This window comes from Toxotes jaculatrix, chromosome 6, assembly GCF_017976425.1.
Source record: "Toxotes jaculatrix isolate fToxJac2 chromosome 6, fToxJac2.pri, whole genome shotgun sequence".
NCBI lineage: Eukaryota > Metazoa > Chordata > Actinopteri > Toxotidae > Toxotes > Toxotes jaculatrix.
Genome location: NC_054399.1, coordinates 10,979,009 through 11,002,503, shown reverse-complemented (window position 1 = coordinate 11,002,503; position 23,495 = coordinate 10,979,009). Strand labels below are relative to the sequence as shown.

The 23,495-nt window shown below is 41.5% G+C and overlaps 1 protein-coding gene across 1 annotated transcript in view; it reads right to left on the bottom strand.

Moving 5' to 3' along the window:
* The window catches only part of fbn2b (fibrillin 2b), a 66,437-nt gene extending 45,293 nt beyond the window's left edge, over positions 1–21,144 (bottom strand). Inside the window, exons 1-6 of the mRNA XM_041040093.1 lie at positions 21,079–21,144; positions 17,655–17,976; positions 9,530–9,612; positions 9,281–9,382; positions 2,992–3,087; positions 2,417–2,512 (exon numbers count right to left, since the gene is read on the bottom strand). Coding sequence (XP_040896027.1) covers positions 2,417–2,512; positions 2,992–3,087; positions 9,281–9,382; positions 9,530–9,612; positions 17,655–17,833 — 556 coding nt within the window. The 5' untranslated portion in view covers positions 17,834–17,976; positions 21,079–21,144. The remainder of the gene's footprint in view (positions 1–2,416; positions 2,513–2,991; positions 3,088–9,280; positions 9,383–9,529; positions 9,613–17,654; positions 17,977–21,078) is intronic.
* Positions 21,145–23,495: the final 2,351 nt, after the last annotated feature.

Here is a 23,495-nt window from a genome sequence, read left to right as displayed (position 1 = left end):
AAAACGGTGACAGGCATATAGCAGCTGAGTAATGACAGGGTGCTCATTGCAGAGATTGTGGTAAATGTTTTTGATTTAAGGAGGAATTAATATGTGGCTAACCCTAACTGAAAGTCAGCAAGTCTCAGACACACACACACAAGGTCTTCGAACATGCATGCGCACACACACTCAAGACATGAAAACATACTGGGGTTTCCCATGACTACATCCCACACACCCAGCTCACATGGTTGACTTTCACTGCCTTCATAATGGCAGTAATAATCAGCAGCCCTCTCAATGAATCACCCAGTAAATCTACTCACTCATGGCCTCAGTTACACAAACTCTAAAAACCACAATACACAACAGTCGTAAGAAAACCAAAAATTAGCCCAGGGATTCTCCAGTCTTTTTTCACCAAACCCAATATTAAAGAAATTTACTGGTCATTAATGAGTATAAATGTGAAGATTTGCGGGGGACAGGGTACTAACGATTACCTATTGCCTTTTATCTATTACCTATTCCTGCTAATTGACAGTCAAATGTTTAAATGACCTTTTTACGAAAGATGGAGTAACAAGTTAAATGAAAATAAATATAGTGTAACTGATTACATTCAAAATGCAGAGGATATTCTTTTATGTCTGTTGTTACCAACATGGTTTCTTATAAATTATGCAGTTGATTTGACAAATTTAGCCCATCTCCTCTTACTCTCTGAAGGATTATTGGCACCAAAAACACACACACAAACAAAGATTTATGACTGTTTCTCCTGTGATTCCCCCCCCCCCCCCCCCCCCCCCCCCAACAAGGCTTTGTGTACACAGCTGGGGAGTCCATTTTCTTTTTCTCCCTATCCCTTCCTTCATCCTCCCCTCCACCTCTCTCTCTCTCTCTCCCCCCTCTACCTTGCTCCACTCCTCATCAGGAAATGTCCATGACCACTCCACAAAGAAAGTCTATTCTGTCAGTCCTCTGGGGATGTTGGGGGGGGGGGGGGGCTATTTATTGCCAGATGTCTCTAAGGCTGCCTCTGACAAACTCAACACCCCACGAATATGGTGTTTTTCTGAGAAAACAAGAGCCCAGGGTTTCATGGAGAATGTAATGAAGGTAGTAGTTCAAGTTAAATGTGTAGAGAAGAAAAGAGGAGAACACGACAGAGGAAGACTGGAGAAAAGATGATTAGGATAATGTTTGAGTAAAACAGAGGATGAGGGTTTAGCATCGATAGATATAGTATATGTAGGTAGGAGAAAGGAATGCGAAAGGCAGGCGGAGATGAATGAGGTGGGTGAAATTACAGGCCAAGAACTTTCCTCTACCCCAGTTTAGGAAACAGCAGGTGGGGCAGAGGAAGGAGTGGAGGGGGGAGGTGGAAGGTGAGGGTCAAGGAAAGGTGAGATTGGTAACAGAGAATATCTGAAGGTGCAAAGGTTTCTCTCTTTTTCTGAAATGGTGAAGTGAGGTGAGCAGGGATTAAGAGCAGCTATCTACTTCCAACACCCTGCCATCACTTCCCACCACCACATACCACAGGCTTATGTTCAAAGCTCAGGAGGCAAACACCCACTGTCTGTCTAAGTTGTATGAAGTCATCCACATTAGAAGAGCCTGCTCAGTAAGAGCTGAAGTAATGAATTAACAGAGCACATCTGGAGTGATAGGAACAGCACTGCATGGCCACATCAAAGCCTTCCTGGTACGATATTTTCCTTAACACTTGTGTATGTGTGGGTAGGAAGTGTAATGATAAAAGCCTGGGTCACAACATGCACTTTCAAGCTAGGTAAGGGCTATTTTAGTCACATTTAAGAGTGACTATTTAGAGTTTCATTTCCAGGATTTTTTTCAAATTTTCATTGATTTTGCCATTATTATTCACCATGTTACAGTAATTGCTGAGAATCCAACCAGACAAGGCACACAAGCAGTGTGCAGGTCATAAACCGTCCACTTTAATCCCACATTGCTTAAAATCTGAGTGTGCTCAACTATGGTAAGTATGGCAAGTCAAAGTTGAATTGGGAAGTTGGTGTGCAAGACCAAGGGGACATTTGAAACAGACACTTTTGGCGATGTTTGCCTTTTTTTGTCCCAAAAAGGTGTGGTTTGGTTATGTTGTGATCATCTTGCATCACATATTCTTGCCCTGTTGGACTTCACTGTACTATTCGCATAACAGCAATACATTTGGTAACTAAAGCTCTTTTATGTAAATGAGAAAGTACAAATATAAGAGCCAGGTTGCAAAAATGCAATTTCTCTTTACATAGTTTCAACACCCTTTGGTTGTCCCACCAAAATACAGAGCAGGGACTTGCACCAGCATCTCTATCATAGCTATACAGACACTGAGCAGTAAGGAAGACAGTGGAGAATCATAACATATGGTATCAACACAGAAATGGGGATGAGCTCTCACCTCTCTCGCACTGCGGACCAGTGAAACCGTAGACGCAGGCACATCTGTTGGGCCCAATGCAGCGCCCACCATTCTGGCAGCCATTCTCACACACAGCTACAGAAGACACAGGAAAAGAGAGTGAACCACAGAGAAATCACAAACTTAACACACTTTTTTTTCCTCTGTCTCTATCACAGACACACACAGACATGGGTCTTTCATTAAGTTTCAGATTACTTCACTTTAGAATCACTTGCATCACTGACACATAAACACATACTGCATTGTATATTTGTATTGCAAACATATGTGAGGGTTTTCATTGATGACATCACTCCTTTAGTAACATCAGGTCTCTTCACTTCATGCCTCACTTTAAACTTTGCTTTATCCCAAAAAAAAGGCTTAGCTTTCAAAAAGTTGGAATAGACTTTAAAAGTCCTAATATCCAAATATGAAGACATAAATATGAAGGGAAAAAAAGTGCAGAATTTCCATCACCGTCCTACCTCTCTGAATAACATTTTTTCCTTTCTAACTACATAACCAACCCCACATACACACACGTGTGTGCTGCAGCAGCTGTCACTCACGTTGTCCACAGTGGCTGCCTGTGTAGCCCTTCGGGCAGGAGCATGAGTCCTCTGCACAGCTGCCTCCATTCATACACCTGACGTTACAGGTCTGAACTGTAGGAGACAAGAAAGAGGGAATGGGAGAAATGAGGATGATTTGATGATGGTTGTGGAGTGGAAAAGGGCACAAAATAAGAAGGAAAGATGAGTGACAACAGATGCACTTTAAAAATGAACATCAGACTTTCACATTCCCAGCTATACCAAATAACGCAAGCTGAAGCTTTACCATCTGGGAAATTAAAAAGAACTTTGAACATCATTATCTAGATTTTTTTTAATGATGAGGAAGCATTCGTTGATTGACTGGTTACGGTAGGTTTCTTTGTTAAATTATGACCCAGTCAAAAAGCACTTTAAGAGTTGTTTCCAAACATCTGAGAATTAAATGACTATGGTCACTTTAACACATTAAGAATCTCTTTGCACTTCAGTTGGGTTTGCACAGTGCTGGTGTTTCTTTGTCAGCTTTATATCAGCGGACAAGGCCCAAGGGCCCCCAGGCCACAAAACCAGAGCTAATCAAGCAGACTGGGAGTAGGCAATAAGTCGGGCCAGCTGTATGCTACAGTCAGTCAGTCAGTCAGGAATTTGCTGAGAGGAGAGAGAAACTGGGTGAGGAGAGTAGTCCATAGCAGGATGCACAGAGGAGAGAATCTAAGAAAGCGAAGGGCTGTAATTATAAATAGTGGGTAAATAGACTTGTTTGTGCTGCAGTGGTATTAGCTACTATAATGTGAAGCTGGAACTTCCTGGCTGCAGACTGCACTGTCACAGTGTCAGAGGGCCAGTCTGATGGTCTTACACACATAGCGGCAGCTTCCATAAGAGAAACTTATTGGTCTTCCTGGCCGACAGGCAGGATACTGTGCTGGATGTTAGAGGGACTGTATTCTCTAACTGAATCCTTGCATCCTCTTTTTTCTTTCCTCCAGCCTCAGTTGGATACTTTATTGTCCTTTACCCTGTGCTTGTCTTTTCTTCCTGCCTGCACTTTTCCCCATTCCCTCAGTGCCTTTCATTCTCTTCTGTCTATATCTTAATCGCAAGTTCAACATTAATTTCCTCTCTCTCTATCTGCCTTTCTTTCTCTCTCTCTCTCTCTCTCTCTCTCTCTCTCTCTCTCTCTCTCTCTCTCTCTCTCTCTCTCTCTCTCTCTCTCCATCTGCCTGTTTATGTCTCTGTCTCTCTTTAGCATTTCTGGCATGCAGCACTGTGCAGCAGAGGGGAAATGACTGTGCTTCCTCGTAGCTGAGTTTGTCTAATGAGACTTTTGGAGTTTGCACACTTGCCAACAAGAGGCATTTCAACCACTACAATCCACCCACCTATTCTGACTGTACCCAAACACACTACATATGACTTATGTGAGTCACAGTGAGCTTTTCATTGTGATCACCCACACCGCCTTACTGGCAGCTTACACAGCAAAGACTTCAATTACATGAGTCAAAGCACAATAGCATGTATCTTGGATGTGTAGTTTCAGTACATGCAAGGCAGAGGTGTAATTCATTGAAATTGTCAACAAAGTTTTCAAATCGCCATATATTTAATGCATCTAGTCAAGACTAGAAGGATTTCCAGTTAACTTTCTCACGCAACACTTGGCAGACTCTACGTACAGATTTGGCAGAAACTACTTTTTGTCTGGATTGCGTCTCGTGGCAACATATGGTGATAAATTAAGGCAAATAGTTTGGGACTCTGGGGCAGGCTGGGTTTGTTGGTTAGTGTACTAGTGTACTGTCTCTTTCTTTCTCTCCACTCTTCTCATTCACTCTCATGGGAGTCAGATCTTCCTCTCAGGTTTCAACCTCAGCTTTGTCCAAGACATGAGGTTTACACTGTACACTCTTTTGACTCTCTTTTTTTCACTCAGGCCACTAAAAGGATCAGTGATGTGAATCATGAATAATGATTTCAGTGAGTGATTACAGTTTTCCCCACTGTGGAAAACAAACCTTGGAGAACCCCGTTCGAGTATACTGTTGCCCAGACAGCCCTAAAGCTGAGGGCAACTTGGGTAATTTTATTTGTTTTTCAGTAAGTCCCCCTTCCCCACAAAAACATATCTCCATCTGTCCAGGTGCTGGAAAGATGGTGGTAAGTTGGAGGTATATAAGTGAGAGAAAGATTCCGTTCTTGTCATGTGTTTTCTCTGTAACAGGAACTAGATGGGAGGAGGAGGAGGAGGAGGAGGAGAAGGAAGCAAACAAGCACATTTGGAGACAGAAGAAGATGATCTCACTGGCTAACTTCGCCCCTTACTCCCCCTCCTCATGGCTCTCTATTCCCCGCAGGTGGAGAGAGATGGTTTGCCCCAACGACCTGTGCCTGGAAAGCTGCACGTGCAAGGCAACAGGATGGGGGGATGTGTATATGTGTGTGTGTGAGGGAGTCTTCCTGACACGGCGCAAAAGGAGTTGGGTGTAGCTTTGCGGCACCACAATACACCTCTGTATTCTGGTAGTGTTGTCGGTGAGCTGCTCACATCTGGGTGTTTTTTACGAGAGGCTGCGAAACACAGGAAGTCAAGGCTTGTGTGTTCAGTGTGTGTGTGTGTGTGTGTGTGTGTGTATGGCTGCATGTGTGTCTGATGGAAAACTGAGGAGTTTTATAGCTGTGTTTTGTCCCAGTTTACACACACACCAGGGACAAGGGACAAGTCAGCTTCAGTTTCAGCATGGTTGGGCGATGTAATGAAACAGAAAGCTACATGGAATGCTGGTAAAGCAAACTGACATCCAAATGCAACCATTTCTTTCCATTTTAGGAAATTCAGAGTCCTGCATTTTGTTTTTTGTAGACTTAACTGTACCGCACATGCATCATCTCCTCTCTGATCTAGGTAAATTAGATCAATTTATTAGCCTACATAGCTCAGTGACAGGACAGAGCATTAGAGCAAAGATAGAATACGTTGAAGCAGCATGGCTTCTAATTAAAAGGGCCCTCCCTGCTTTCCCAGGACTCACCAGTGTTCCTAGTCAATAGCCAGTGGAAGCCTATCAGTCTAAAGACAGCTGTTTCTCAGCATTAGGGTGAGAACATCCGTGGTAATGATTTCGTAATTATGGTTATGGGAAGACAAGGTTATAAAGACGACCCTATACGATCCTCAGCACATCTGCTCTGCTGTAGAGTGTCAGTGGGTTTCTTACGAGGGTGACTTACAACCCTAACCCTTGTTGTCGGGAAAGTGACACGCATCTCCAGGTTATCAGTAAATGTGACTCACGCAGTTTCAAAGCAACCTTGGCTTTGCATAAATGTCCCTTTTCTATTCCTGGAGATGAGTACATTTCGAAAGGTCTGCCAAGCTATCCACACACATGCTTTTATTGTAAATTAGCAAACGGCAAAGATTCCAGAAAGAATCATAAAAAAAAAATCATAGACGACCATCTGTGTGGACACAACAATTATCACAGACATGTGGATTACATGTAGAAAATCACAAATCTGTTGCTGATTTATTTAAACCTCTAAATTCCAAAGGCAAGATGCGAGACATAAAGATGCTATCTATAACCCAGCAAACCAGGGTGCTAGAATCAGGCCGTATAATTAAGGCAGAGGAAATTGGCGTTTCCAAACGGATCTCCATAGAGCTGCAATTTGTTTCCAACTGCAATGAATTATCCTATTAAATGGTGGACGCTCTCCAAAAGCTGAATTTAGGAGTTAGCACATTTGGAGAAGACAAGATCTATGATGAGGAGTGTTTGCCTTCTCTTGGCATGGCCTAAAGCCTCGGAGACAAATAATGTTGTGAAAACATTTTTCACCTTAGTAATTTGTTGAACACACCTACAACAGTGAATAGGGCTCGGTGGGACTTCTAATCAAAACAAAGCTTTCTAAGCAAATATTAAATAGAGCTAAGACAATTCCAAACATTCAACTACAACAGTCTGAGTAGTTCAGAAGCAGTTAAACATGACAAGACAGTGAGCAAATTAAATACTTCTAACTGGTTAGAAGGATTATAGCTTCACATTTAAAACCAACTGATTGAAGAGATGGCAATGCATTTCCAAAATAGGTGACCTCTGTGGTTACACAGGGTCATTGAACAGCATTTGGTCCACTAATAGAGTTTATCTCAGGTCATGAAGCTATTTGACCTCTGACATTCACTAAAAACTGACAGAGAGGCCACAGGAAAGTCTTTTCCAAGTGACAAGCACCACTCAAATGGGCTATTAAAGCATTTTTACGAACTACTAATGAGGTGATGCAATATTGAACTGATCATACAGCATCCCAACAGCTTCCCTTCCTGCCTCTCCACTGCCTCTAACCCTGTCGAAAAGCCACCATAAATACCAGCTGAGGAAAGCTGAGTGTGACAATCAGTTCGGCCCAGCTCTGCTAAGCTCTCGTCCTAATTTATCACTTCACTTTCTCGTGCTGTTCCTGTCTCTGAGAACATGACTTCATAGCTCTTGCCAAAGCGCTGACTCTGCAGGAGATCTGTGCATATCCTGCCATACAGGTCAGAAGCTGTTTTTCTCCACCCCACCCTCCATGCCCTTCCTCTAAGGGTCGTTCTTACTTATGGCTGGAGCAGATCCTGTTTTACACCACTGGGTCATAGCCAACTGATGCTCACTGTGTGTGTGTGTGTGTGTGTTTTTTTTCTGTCTGTTTGAGTGTCTATGTACAGTATATCTGTGTGTCTCTGTGTGTGTATGGTTGTGTGAGTGAAAATGTGTGTGTTAGCAGCCTTAATGGAATGTGAGCATGTGTAAAGGGTCTGGCAGGGGCCAGGCGTGACTGACGAGCTGACTTTGGCCTACTAAAGCGGTGAAGCTGAACACATTGCATGCTACTTACACACATTGACACACACTTTGCACGCTCCCAAAGTGGTGCTTAACAACAATGTTTTTGGTATGTCCTGCACATATTAACTTCATATTTAAACCCTGCACATGCTGCACTAATCTTACTAAGACGAGATTTCACACACTCTGCGTGTGCATTCAAACACCTTGCTCCATTGCAAACACACACACATCCCGAGTGGTCTGTAACTAAGCCCAGCAGGCTGAGCCGGGGCAGCCAGACTCTCTTCTTTAATCCCGACAAACCCTGTGACCTGAAGGCTGTAGCGCAGGCTTGGGACTCTATACACTACTATTACACTGGCTACAGTACTATTCTGGCTCAAATGAGAGAAAGGTGGAAACATTACCTTTGGAAAATAGAAGAAAAAAGTGAATGACTAGAAGCTGAAACTTCTCAACACACAACATCATTTGGTCAGCAGTTTGGGCCACTTAGCAGGATCACACAGTAAAGTAAAGCAAAGATTGAGCCTGTTTGGAAGAATAATGGAAACACACTATTTCTATACTCAGCATTACAACAATGATCTGCTGGTTTATTCTGCCAATCCTTGTACACATGAAAGAATCAGTTAAAATGACCAAAGGCTTTAGTCAGCAGCGGCCAAGCTTAGCTTAATACAAAGACTGAAAACGACTAACTTGGCTCTGTCCAAATTAACCAACTTCCAACTAATAGAACTTCTAAAACTCACTGATTAATACATTATGTCCAGTTTGTTTAATCCCTACAAAAACTGAAGTACACTTTGTGTGCTGCACTATTTTTTGGCTGGGAGCAATTGCCTGTGCAGTCAGCCATTTAGAGGTGCTGGTAGGCTCTGTTGTTATCTTTGGACTGAGCCAGGCTAAGTTAATCAACTGCTGGCTGTGGCTTCATACTTAATAGACAGATATGACAGTGGTATAAATCTTCACATGCAACTCTCCGCCAGAAAGGGAAGAGGTGTATTTCCCAAAATGTCAAACTGTTCCTTTAATCATAGGGTTTAGGCTGCAAATACTGATTATTTTCATTATCAATCAATCTGGCATTTTTTTCTCAATTAACTGATTAAACATGTGGTCCATAAAACATCAGAGTGAATAGTGAAAAATGCCAGTCACAATTTGAGTTAAGCCTAACCTCATCAAACGTTTTGCTTTGTCCAACCAACTCTCCAAAACCTGAAAATATCAAAGTTACTATCAAGTAAGACGGAAGAAAAGCAGACTCTGGACACTGTAGAAGAAATGTAAAGCGCTTTGGACAAAACTGTCAGTTGACTGTAACAGCTATTCCCCTACTTTAATTCTTTTTGTCTGTTTCCACATTATGATGGGGTTTGATGTCAGATGAAGATAAAGTTATTGTATGTGTGTGCCACTATTGAATGAGTGCAACTACTGACCTCCTGCTCCTGCTCCACAGCTGGGAGAGAGCTGGCCATTTGAGCAGGTACACATGTTGGGTCTGGAACAGAAGCCATCGCCACATGAATTCCTGCAAATTGCTGGAGAGAGGGAGAGGAAAGGAGAGTGAATTTAATTGGTTCATTAATTTTTCATGATAATGACAAAAGCAGGATTATCCCACACCTATTTGTTATCTTTTCCACTGAGCTCTGTGGTGTCAAGGATTTAAGGCTGAAGGGACTTACGAACAATACACTGGTTCCCTCCTGGCAGGGTCTTCCAGCCTGGACAGCAGTATGAATGGAAGCGAGAGCCACACACATTGGGTCTAACAGTGACAAAAAGAGAGAACAAACAAACTCACTACTCACCCAGATCTCCCAAACATATTTTAGTAAAATCCCTAAACAAATATACACAGTTTTGAGTTATTTTCTGAGCTACTCAAGACCTACATGGCCTCTGCTTTTAGAATAAACAAAACAAACTTTGATACAAAGCCTCCTCGAGTGATGGATGGAGGTATTTTCAGCAAGGGGAGGACAGGAAGGAAATGCAAGGGGCCTAAGTAGCTTTTTGTTTTCATTCAAGGCTGAATTCAAACTTGGATGGACAGGATGTATAAAGTCCTCCTTTCTCCCAAATTCCATCCCTGGCTGTCCTCTTCTCTGTCCAGTGCTGCTCCCCATTGCTATCCACCCCTCTCAGTCAGCTCCGAATCTTACTGGTGGAGAGTCTGCAGCGAACTTTGACTCTGCCTCACAGATGTAAGAGTCATAACAGTATACCAAGTTCTTGATTGGCCTGACAGGTTAGCCACAAAGTTTTCCCCTGAGGAAATGGCTAAACCACATCTTGAGATGACTGGCTCTGCTCACACACGCACAAACACACACATAAACATGCAGTGGTACAAAAAGGTCTGGTTCTGCAGCTGTCTTACAAGCAAAGTACACTTCAGCTTCACTTTTTTATCATCCATGAATAATTACACGCCTACTTATAGCTCAGTTTATTTAGAAATGGAGTACAACTCGCATCAATCCCAAAACCCAAATCCATGTACAATAAGGAAGTGTGCATGAGTCACTGTGTACACTCAAGTGAAATACCCCAAGACACTGAATAAAGCTGTTTAACAAGCTGAAGGGATTCCAACTAAGCGGTTGTACTAATGATATCTTTAGTGACCTACGTATAATAACGAGTATATCTGTGGTCATCTGTGCTGGTGGTTAGCTGTTTGCATTTGCTGATGGCATGACTAAGAACTGAGGGACCGCAGCTTAGTAAATTGGGGAAAAGTGTGATCCAGATGCTCATGGTAAAGTCATTTGCCGCAGGGATCACATCTCCTTAGTCTAGACAATTTCTGCCCCCAGGACATAATTTATGACTGTTTAAAGTAACGCTAGATTACCCTGTGTTTTCTGACGCTGACCAAGGACTAGTAAAATTAGACAACAGCTTAACAGGCCTTTAAAGGGGTACCCCAGGGATTTAGTATTGCACTTTTATAAAGTTGAGGGACTTGTTAGGGAAAATTATTTTTAAGATCACAAAAGTCAAAACTGTATTAATATTGTGATTTTTAGTCTTCTTAAGTGAACTTTAAAAATCAATGGATTCTGCATTTCCCATGATGTACCTCAATCGTTAATTTGTTTTTCTCTGCATGTTTCAAACTCCATGTCCCCAATATATCACACAGGGTTTCTGTCACACATCAATAACTCACAATAATCCTGATGATGTCATCTGGGTTATTTTTTCAAAGTTTGCAAAACTGTCTCCAGAGCCACAGAAGACATTTTACAAGTGTTTTCACAGGCTGAGTGGTAGACCTCATGGCAAGTAAAGTGACCTTTATGTATAAAACCAGTGGAGTGCTCTTTTAAGGGAAAGCTTTAGCATTCATTTTGGTCATTTTTCAACTTGATGGCATTATAGTTTTTAAATTAATCATTCATATGTGTCAAAAACAGTGACAATGCACTCAAATTGACACCTTTACATTGCTTATTTTGACAAACAAGTGATCCAAAAAAGTGAGCCAATGTTTATGATATAAAGGCAGAGGATTTGATAAAGTAAAACTAGTGACTGTTTCACTTTTCTGCTTGTTGAGTAATTTAAAGGAATAGTTTTGGGAAACACGCTCATTCATTTTCTTTTAGAGAGTTAGATGAAAAAATACCACACTCAGGATTTATATGTCAGGCTAATCCTTGGGACTGTTCCTTTGAACAGCCTATTGTCAAAATAGTTGACAGTAAATTTCTATGGATTATTTAACTCTTTAACTGATTAATCATTTTAGTGTTGCAGTGAAAGTCAGCATGGCTGTAAAAATAGTTTTGTTTCGCCAACAGACTAAAACAGAAACGAGCAGCTTTTGGTTGGATATGCTATCAAAAAGAGAAGACTAGAAAACCAGAGCTAAAGTAGGAAATTAAGTGTTAGCTCCGATGAACCTCTCGAGATCCTTCTGCGTGAAAAAGATGACCTTCCTCTCCTCCACACCAGACGGTCTCTGTAGTAACTTCGGGCTGTCACCAGGGAGATGACAGCTGGGGTTTGAATCTCTGATGGATAGTGAGCAGAGCACACCTCCAACCACATTACCAGATGGCATTGGGGAGGCAGAGAGACAGACAAACAGGTGGGCAAGCAGACGAGAGATATTTATGTAGGCAGAATTAGTGGTCAGACAAAGAGGCAAGATAAAAATAAAACAGAAAGGGGAGAAAAGACAGAAGCTGTGCATTCTTTGGGACATTTACAGAAACTGAAACGTGACTTGGCTTTAGAGAAAGTGTGAAGAGAGTGAGAGGAATGGAGGTTAGGAGGAGGGAAGACAGGATGGTGGGAAAGGAACAGGAGATCAGTGGGAGGGAAAGCAAAACAAGTTTATGTTGAGAAGAGGAGGAAGCAAGAGGAGGAGTGGGAGCGGAAAACAGGAGATATGGAAACGAAGGAGAGAGCAGCATAAGCAAGAAGAGGCCAGACCCTTGGTGGGGGTTGAATTTCCGGGGCAAACACACAAACTAAATAGGGCTTAATAAGCAGTGAACCAAACTTCTTCCCTGATCTATTTCTCCACAATGCGTTCAAGATTTCCACTGTTACAGACCTGGGAAATGTCAATATATGAAGGATTATAGGGGTCTGACCCTGAGGTGCTCTGGTTTGTTATTCTTCCTCGATCTCTTGCTCTCTCTCTCTCTCTCTCTCTCTCTCTCTCTCTCTCTCTCTCTCTCTCTCTCTCTCTCTCTCTCTCTCTCTCTCTCTTTCCTCCAGGTCAATGCCTGGTCTCCTATCACAGAGAAGAGGCTTTAGAGGGTGAGCTGAAGTAAGACAGAATGAAAGACAGGCCCCAGGGGTTTTCCTCAATATTGAAATGTCCTACTGTTCTCAGGGCTCAATCTAAAGGAGATTAACTCTTCTGTGGCCATGTGGCCTTTGATGTTGCCGCCTGGCCCGTGGATTGCTCGTTATCTGCCATTAATAGTACTAAAAAGGAAAATGGCTGCCACCTCATCCAATGGAAAATATGAAGAATGGAGGAAAAACAGATACTGTAGTCAGTATGTGAGGGTTAGGGTTAGTGGCAGTAACAGAGATTTATCAAGGGAGCCAAATGACCAAAGCAATCATAAACTTGCACTTATCACTTATCTTACAATTTCTATTACTCTATTACTTATCTTGTTTATTCAAGAATTAGTCAGTTATTTGAGACTTATTTTAGAGCCTGAACATTTTAAGTAAATATGCTAAATGTTTTTCTCTGATTTCAGCTTTTCAGATGTGATAATTTGCTTCTTTTCTCTAGCATATAAGATAATAAACTGAATATCTTTGTGTTCTACACAAAACAAGCAATAGGTGTCAGTCATGTTGGCTTCTGGCAAATTATAATCTTCGCTGTTTTCTGTCATCTTATAAACAAAACAATCGATTGATTAATGGAGAAGATAATTGGCAGATGAAGCAGTTATGAAAATAGTTGCTAACTATAACTCAAATTTTCTCCTGTTGGAAAGTATTGATTTTTTGTGTGTGCGTGTATAGTTATGAGGCTATAGCCTGAGGGTCCTCTTCCCATGCAGGAATTCACAGGGTCAAAAGTCAAAGCAGTTCAGAGCAGCAGCCTCCACTGACCTACAAGGAAGGGCAGCACTTGGTAGGCATGGAAAATGACTACAGACAGTCTGTTTCCATAAAGACACAGACCAGAAGTTCACAGTTGCCAGGGCTCCAGGTCAGGTGTCTGTGTCCATGTATGTGTATGTCAGTGTACTGGTCATAGGTCAAAGGTCATCTGCCTGCTATCTAAACCCCCTCAGGAAAACTCTTACATATTTCTGCCTCTAGCAACACCTGAGCCTGTTGCTCCCCTATCAGATCTAGAAGTGCGGATGATAAAGGAATGTGGTGTATAGTCAATGTCCCAACTACAGATGGTGATAAGAGAGATGGACATTAATCAGTGGTGAAAGGCATATTCAAAATTAGTTATCAATGTGGACAAATAAAGATCTGCTTGAATATTTATCTTATTAGGTACTTTATTGTCTTGGAAACATTGTGCTGCTAAATTCATGCCATTAAAGAATTGAAATTGAATTGAATTCAGAAAGAGAGATAAAGAGGGAAATAGTGAGAGATTGTTGGCAGTGTAACAAAGAAGGGAACTGGTTGTGTTTGTTGTGATGACTCTTCTGGCTGAGACACAAGAGAATATAAAGCTCTATTTTATAATAACTTAAATTGTGGTCTACCATACAAACCCCAGACTGGTTATTTGTTTATTGTTCTTTGCAGTTAAAATAAATGTCATCATCCGAGGTCCTTCTTAACCCAGACAGAGATTTGTGGCAAAGCTAATGTTGTTTGTGATCAGCTATAGAAATAATTGTAAATCAAACGCAGCTCTGCAAATAAATAAGCTCATGCAGTGTCTGTATGTGTGTGATTGCATCATATGTGTTTGTTTTATTGTGTTTACATCAATGTGTGTGGCAATGTCAAGTGTGGGAAGCAGACTGATGGCTACATCGTTTCACATAGTCTGACATTAACTAGAAAGCACTATATTCACAGATCGCATGCTAATCAGCGGCCCCAGATAATCCTGTCTTCACAACTCAGTTTTAGCCTGCACATACAGTAAGCAGGAAAAGCAGACATATAAAAACCTAAAATGGAACCTAATGCACATAAAACAGAAAGGCAAACTGGCAATTGTACACTCATCCCAAATATAAATTCTTCTTGAGCTTTTCTGTGGGTCTTTTTTTTCCTTTCCCTATCCTCAAAGCACCCAGATATTTCTGAGGTAAAGGAGTTTGTCCTGTGACATCCAAAAGAGGGAAATGCTTTTCATCCCTTCCACATCAGGCATATGCCAAGGCAGACTGTAAATAGAGGACCCTGTCCAGGCCATTGGGGTGGTATTGACATTATCCTGGAAGGGGACTTGAGTGACTGAACGTAATTCTCTGCTTTGGGGCTGACTGTCTGCCAGCATCCAAAGTGTCTCTCTTCAGCGGAGCTGGGTATAGCTATGCCAAGCTGGGCTAAGTTAATAAGGTGGGTGGCTGCAAAAAAAAGACTTTACTTGGCTGGATTCTTCAACTCTAATATACAAGAGATCTTATTAAACTATAAATATGCATCTCTTAAAAACATTAGAAAGAAAGCGAGAGAAATCAAAAGCAAAAATGCTCTGTCTCTGCCTCACACTTTCCTTCTCTCATTCTACCAACCAGACGGTCAGTCGCCTACCAAGTAAAGCAGACCAGGCAGCCTGCCAGTCAGGCTAAGGTCTGATCAGATGCCGCCCTTGAGTGGACTGATGCCAGGCTGCAGTGTGCTGTGGGATCCAATAAATCACAGTCAGGCTGCATAAGACCCAGCACTACCAGAGACAGACCAGGGGATATGGAGCTATAGCCAGCAAATAAACACTACACCCCAGCCCAAGGCCTGTGTAATGACCATCATTAAACTAACCTCTCTACATCTTCTACCCAGAGAATCTGTGAAACCCATACTGAGTTACTGACAGTTGACTGTGATTGGTTCAACTCTTAGATGAAAGCATTATGGTAAGACACAAGCATAGGTTTGGATGTAGTTTATTGGTTTTTGTGAAAAACCGGTAGTAGAATTCAACAACTCCTGAGTAAGAAACGTTACACAAATGTGCTTTCTTCACTGGAAAGCTTCTGTCCAGGGGTGGTTAGATGTAGATAACTAATTTTACCCAATTTCAGATGAACTGTGATTGTTTTCAGCCAATGACACTCAAACCAGTAACTGAAAATAAATTCCACACATTGGGCCTATTTGCTTTGGCTAACTTGCACCAGCACATGGGAGGTGATTTTAAGTTTCGGAATAATGCAAGTGACAGTTACCAGGCAACACCTAGAAATCCAATAAAAAAATAATCAAAAAGATGTCAAACATTTTGTCAGATAACTCTGGTTAGCGGTACTCATCCTGGCCTGAAGCCCAGCGCTCAAGCAGAGCTTTTTATCCTTAACATATCCTGAGTTTCAAAGATGCTTTGTAAACTCATCACCTGTTTACTAAAGCACACAAAACAATCACTGCATGAGCATTCATTCCTAACAGTAGTGTTTCCAGATCTTAACAATGTAATGGAAAAAGTCTGCTGGCTGGTTCTCATGAAACCACACACCATTTGATGGGAATAATACGCTATTGTGCAAGGTCTCATGGTTTCTCTCGATTTGCTCCGCTGGCCGCTCACTGTCTGTTAGACAAACTGTGAATGTGAATTATTGCTCAGTCAAATCATATATTTAATGTTTTGAGTTCAATGCCAGCTGCCTCATTTGTGGTTCAGTGAAAACTTGGTGTGTCAGACAGGGTACTGGTCACTGTAAACGGTACAGTGAGCATTACAGTAGAAATGTTAGGACTAACATGACTGCTCAGTCTTTCCTATAAAATGTCTTCTTTAAAACGTGTAAATACAGCGGGAGGGCAAGGTTCTTTATTTAACATGGACAAATGTCTTCCATATTAACCAAAATGAGTGACAAGGCAGACAAATATATTTCTACTACACAGGAGGTACCCTCGCTGAATATGTTTATAGAGAAAGCACCAGTTTTAGACTCTATGTGTGCTTTAACCATGCATTGTGAATGAGCCTCAACTGAGCACAACTCAGAGTTTAACTTTTTCTCTCTATCTCTGTCACTATCGCTCCCCATTTCTTCTTCAGCTCATCTCTCATTTCCTCATGTGCTCTCTTTTCTTTCATACTTTTCCTGTCTTCTGTTTTTCCTTCTGCTGCTTTGTCACCTACAGCAGTGAAACAAATGCCCCTTTTCATACCCCCCTCGGGTGATACGAATACCTCATTTCCTGTGGCTTGGCACTGGGGGAGCCATAAGCTGGGACAGATGGGAGTATGATTGGAATAACTGATGCAGACACTCAAAAGGGGCCCCAACAAAACATCCTTTGTTTTTCGAGAAGTGATGAAATATACAGTGAAAACTCTTTGCTACACTGACATACATCCCACACCCAGATTCATGGTGTTTAGGTAACAAAGTGAAAGAGTTGGACTGCTGGAAAGAGAAGGGACAGAGGGGGTGAGGAGGGGGGAGGGGTTGCAGCTGGTGAGAGGTGATGTGATCCCTGTAGTTCATTTCACTGGATACTCCCCACATACAGACACTCAAATAAACAACACCTTTAAAAACATACATATGCATACATGTATGTTCATATGAATACACACACACACACACACACCATTCTCCCCACCAGGGCCGGCAATCTCCCCAGAGCAGTCCTGAACTGCTTTCTCCAGCCTAACTAATACACTCAGGGGAATTTGGGTCACGCTTCCCTCTCATCATCCCCTCATGAGATGTATAGAAAGCTGCTTTTTCCTCTCTTTCCCATGAAAATGTCAATTTGCTGTAAATACACTGGGAGATTTCGGTGTGGCAAGCAGCCTGTTAAGGTCGAACATGTGCTGTTTTTGAGAAAACAATGTGGTAGTATTCAGCAGCATAATTTGGTATAAGGCGAGCTTGGCTTCAGCCCAGAAAGCACAGCAGTTGAAAGAGAGCTGCCAGGAAAGTAGAGAGAGGAAAGTCATTTATATTTCAAACCTTCTCCAGATAGAGCAACAAATGTTCTGAGCTGTGTGTGAAAAACCAAGCTTAATGCACTTCTCTTCACTTCAGCTCTCTCATGATGAAAATTTCTACAGTATACAATGAACAAAAGCAATACCAAACTGTTGGATTGCATTGCTCCTCATTTGAGTTTTTGCCAAAGACACTGACATACAACGCAGAGTTTCATCCCTACCCTCTCAGTGTCTCCTGGCCACGGCGTCGAACCCGCTGCACCTCTCTCTGGTCCGCAGTGCTGGTGAAGCGGCTAGCTTGGTACGGTCCATTCCCAGTTTGACCACATGTCACATGGACTGTTGTAAGACACACCGCCGCCCATCCCAGCAGCACCTGAGCCAGCTGCCCTGATCCCATTGGTCCGTCTGGCTATCCCTCCAACCACAGCACCTCCGTGTTACTCTCACGCTCACTCTCTGACTCTCTTTACCGTATGGACCCAGGCTGAGCAGAAGGATCTAGACCTGGATCCAGTCCTGGTGTGCACTCCAGAGCAGGGGCTAGACAGAGGAAAAAAGGAGATAAAAGCTTAGAAACACATGAACCACTTATCAGACTTAGACTGAGAAAGTGGCTCAGCTCATCTTACACAGTGGTTCCCAACCTTTTTTGTCAAATGCTCCACAGCAGATGAGCTCCATCTGTGTTAATATAAATGGATTGTAAACTGGATGTTATTTAGCACCATTAATAATGTAAAAGCGGCTCCTTTTACTGTTTTTCATGCAGCTGACTGTTTTTAAGTTTGCATTCGTATTTGGAGTGGCAGAAGCTGAACGTTTCCACCATCTACCCACTCCTTTTAGCTAACTACAGTATTTCAACTACTTATCCATTATTTTAACTAATACTATTTCAGCAATTTCTCCTTTGTTACTTTGCTACTTATTTATTAACTAGTTTTCAAACGTTCCCAATCACAGAATACAATTTCAATGTGTTAACTGAAGTAGCTGAGTTTTCCACATATCTCCTGGCACCTGCAGAAGTACCCGCTGGGTACAAGTGCCTCTGACTGGAAATCATTTATCTAACAGATCGAATCAATTTTACCCTTGTGATACAGCTCGAATCACACTCACACATTTTCCAACCTTACAAACCTTGTGGAAAGGACAGCATAGCATTGGTGGTTATACTGAGAAAAGAGAAAACATATGAGCTGAGGAAGAATAAAGAAGAACATGCAAGAAAATGGAAGAGACACTTTAATCCTGACTTCCAGCAATCTGTTTTCACTAACCTGCACTTCAAAGCAGTCTCATAAGTGGTTTATCACTCCACAGACACCAAACACTGTATGTACTGACTGCAGACTACAGAGAGAAAAGCCATGAACTGATTAGAGAGACATGCTTGGTGTCTAAGATCATGTGATGTTCAGTATTAAAGGTTTAATGTCATTGAAGAGGATGTTAATAAGGATTCTAATCATACAAAATCAAAGAAGCTTATACAAAATGACACATTTAAATAGTGAGTTTGTTTGTGCCCTGTGAGGTACTGCCCTCCAAGGAAGTATCTACACTAATGTACTGCAACACAACTGCAATGTTTTAAGCACTGTTTTAAGCAGACTTCTCAATATCAAGCCTCCATCCATCAGTCCATCCATCATACTGCAGTATTTGCCTAAATCAGTGGGGGGGGGGGCATCACTTTTATATTCCATCATATATGCAAACTCAAGAGGTTAAAGGGTCACAAGCAAAAAAAGCTGGCAGTCACTGCCCTAAATCATAGGTGTGTGCCTAGAGGGAGCTAGAGAGACAGACTAGAGGGAGGTTGGTCAAAAGGACAGGGGCAATAGTTAAGTAAGAATTAAATGGTGATATAAAGTAAAAAAAAAAAAAAAAAAAAATCTCACTTTCCACAATCAGATAGAAACGTGGGGACATTTAAGATCAATTACTCATCCACAACAAGACACAAAATTAAATTACTCCCATTATCATTTATTATATGGATTTCTAAATCAAATTAAATCGGATTTTCTATATATGGTCTAACAAGCCTGACCTAACTGCATTAGGGTATATTAAACTGAAAAACTCCCAGAGTCCAAGTGCACTGGATAGCCATGAGGTTTATTTTCTCTTCTCCACCTCATTATAGACCACAGGTTTAAGAGTGAACTGTGGGCCCCTGGTGATATATAACCTCAGCAGACCAGCCTCCAGCCCTGCAGCCATGGGTCCAACCACATTATATATCTGGGCTGGACAAAGAAAGGAAAAGAAAAGAAATATGGCCTCACATCCCACTGACTCAGATGAATTTTAATGTAAGATGGGAGATAGATGAGCAGTGAACTCACACAAGCATGCAGAGAAGCAAAGAAAAGGACAGACAAGGGAGTAGTTGGCAAGACAGGGACTAGACAGAAAGAGATGAACGTAAAGAAATACTAATGTGAATATAATAGTCCGTAATTATCCCATAATCCACATTTTCCCTTTTTAATGCAAACACAAACAACTGTATTAAAATGTATGTATGGGCCTGGAACAGCTACTCAGTGATGGCCTAATTTAACTCCTATTATCTTCTTTCTATTTCAGGCACCTATTTTTACTATTAAAGGCCAAATTGTAAAGGAAAAAAAACAGCAACATTTTCCCAATCAGACAGGACAAAACAAATACAACCACAGCAAATAGCTGTGGTTGTAGCTGCTTGTAAGAAGAGAAGTGGATGGAGGCGGGATCAATGCTCAACAAAAGAAATGCCTGATCAATTACCGAGTAGAACCTCTGCTGAGCACTTCTCCAATAGTGCTGTCAAAATAAAGCAGGTAAAGCGTCCAGTCTGCATTATCAATTAATCATCCAAACACTGGAGCGCATGCGTCCTTTAATGTGACTCTATATGACAAAACATTGTGTAATAGGACAGGGATTTGTGAATTAGCAGAGGTACATTAAAAGTTATGTGAGATGTAAAACTAGTTTACTGTAAATTCATTACGGAGAATCACAAACACACTTCGAGTTCATACAGGAGATACACAAGTCCCATCTGCTACACTAAAGTAGACTATAATACAGCATATTAAGCAATCTATTGCAAGTAGACAGGAAGACAAATCTGTTTTTTCCACAATATTGCAGTACTGAAAGGGGCTCTGCGTGCCACCGCAACTTTATGAATGGACAAAAACGCAACATCAGCTCCTGCACGCTGAAACACAAGATAATCCCAGATGGGAAAATAGGTTAGTGTGCTTTTTTTTTTTTTTTAATTCCACTTCACCCGCCAGGAAAGCTTATCCCAAACTATGAGAACTCCTACAAGGCGAGCAATCAAAGTGTAAAACGTGACTAGCCTGTCGGAGTTTTTCCTTTTCTTTTTTTTCCATGCAGTTTCCCAAAAAGCCGGTTCAAAAAATGCAACTTCCGCGCTTCACCCGCTCAGGATCAAATGTTAAATTTATTATCCACCTCTCTGCATCTTCAGTTTGCAACTGGAGCCCGATCTACTCAGCAGACATGCATTAAAAGATAATGCCCCGTGAAACAACGGACTTCTGAAACAATAGTCACCATCAAAGCTATTGATAACTTGATTGTATTGTTGTCAGAGATCATTAATGCACACAATACCTTGCAACAGTTGGAGTGCCTTGGCGTCGAGGAGCCCAGAGACGGAATTTTGAGACAGGATATGTGCTCGAGAATGGAATATTTAACTATAGCCTTGTGAGAAAAAGAAAAGTTAGGGAATTGCCCTGTTTGGGATAGGGGAGGGGACACAGAGTGAGGCAGAGAGAGAGAGAGGGGGTAGTAATGGACTGCAGGACAAACCCACATTCCTCAAGACTCCTAGAGTTGTTATAACAGGGGCCAAGCAGCTAAACCTTCACACTGTGGCAAACAGGGCTTCACTATTATCATTCTGAGAAAAAAACACTTCTTTAGGCTACCTGGGTGAGGAGATAAGAGTCTCACAAAAGTAAATGATCTTGGTGATTGCTAAACAACATTTGCATTAACATCAGGCTGTGGAAAAGGAAAAGAAGCAAAACATTGGCAAATCAATATGAAAACTAACATTATCTGTTGAAAGTTGAGGAAGTCATGACGGCACACGATTAGAGTTCAATTAGAGAAAAATAAAGGCACTAAACAGACTGTGATTAGATACCATATTTATGCAGAAATTAAGTGCAAGGTCTAATGTCATAACCTTTCATGTAGCTCAGTACGCTCTGATTACCTACAGATCACAGTCATTCACAGATGAAGTTAATAGCAAAGCATAAAGAGCGTGTTGCTCTGTCACAGCGTGTCAAAATTACGCTTGCTATTCAAATAGTCTTGCTATTTACTACCTCAGCCCACTGGTGCTTGTGATTGACACATCCTTGTGCTTTGTTGCCACAAGTGCTGATAGGAAGTTAACATTGAGAGTGGCCATCTGGGTGGTATATTGGTGAAGACAGCTGAGCACATCTCAGATGTTGTTGCCCACTGCGCTGATTTCACCACTCTCAACAAATATGGTTCAGAGTAGCTCTACAAAGGAGGATCTGCTTGGCTTGAACAAAGTGAGAAATTGCTTTAAGTGCAAATTTGTTTTTACTGTTAGAAAAGTAAAGTTTCTTGCCGTAATTAGACCATAACCACTACCAAATTGTTTTGTACACTTCTAGCATATTCATTGTTATGTTTATAGGCAAGTTTTAGTTACTTTTTACAGAACTTAAAATTTGAGTTTTTGTGTGGTTTGATGGAGACTGTGCACAGAATAAAAATGTCCAAGAAATCAGGGATCAAAACCAAAAGTTAGCAACATCTGTCCTGTTGAATTGTCCAACATCTGTTGTGTTTCATCTGTTTTTTCCAAACTGATAATCTGACATTCGCACCCATTTCACACAGTGATTGTTCAGGTGTGCAACGGTTAGAAAGTAAGCAGAGTTTGAATGTCATTGCATGTTCCCCCTCTTTATAAGAGCCAGCTTTCCACCCCACCTTCAAACACCAATTAATTCTTTTGCCTTGCGACGTGGTCAGCCAGAACGTCATATGATCTTCTTTAAAGCATAACCCCCATTTATTTTGGTTAAGTGGCTTTAAGAACTATCAAAGCTAAAACCTCTTTTAAAAACACAATTTGCAAAAACAACCACCAGATGTTATATGGAACCAGTAATGGGTCTGCCAATAGAAGTAAAGAAGCTTCTCAATGTTCAAGTGGATCTTTAGTCAGTGATGAGCACCATTAAGCCCTAAAAGGACCCTGAAGAACTTCTGTTTGTCAGAGTGGAGACTTGTTTGTCACTGGAAACCTCTTTTGGGGACAACAAGCAGAGTCAGTATTTACCAGGGACAAGGATTCTTGAATTGTCTCTTCTGACTGTTCACGCACACACATAGGTCTCGTAAGGGTCATAAATACTTTTTTACACAATAGGGCATTATGTAGACTTTAAGGCTACCTGGAAAGTCTCTTATTTATCCTCCCTGACATCCTCTGAAGAGCCCGACAAAGGGCGAGACATTTGGTGTAATGTCTTCGGTCAGTTTTCAAGACAAAGATTAACAAAGTTAGGTAATTACAACCATGTGCATAATGCTTTTGTCTCTGCAGGACTTGGCATGATCTAAATTTACCAAACTGGATGTGGGGGATTAGGGCTTCTGGAGAGGAGATGATGTAAAACCACTTTTAATTATCAAGGGATGTATTAAAATTCACTTGAAAACATGAACATTTCCACATTTCCATTTTTGTTCTCACTGATAAATGTGTTCAGCTTTGTTGTCACCACATGATTTAAACAATAATGAAACTTACCAGGGAAATGAACATTAAATCATATTTTGATAATGTTTCATTCTACCTTGGAGGTGGACACCGACATATATGCTTCCACACACATATACACCCACACACATCTCCAAAAACACAACCAACCACACAGTTTTACTCTTACTTCATCCTATAGAACAGGGCAGTTCATTCTAATAGGGAACACGCAACACATTGTAGGACTAGCCTTCAATATGGAGCAGAG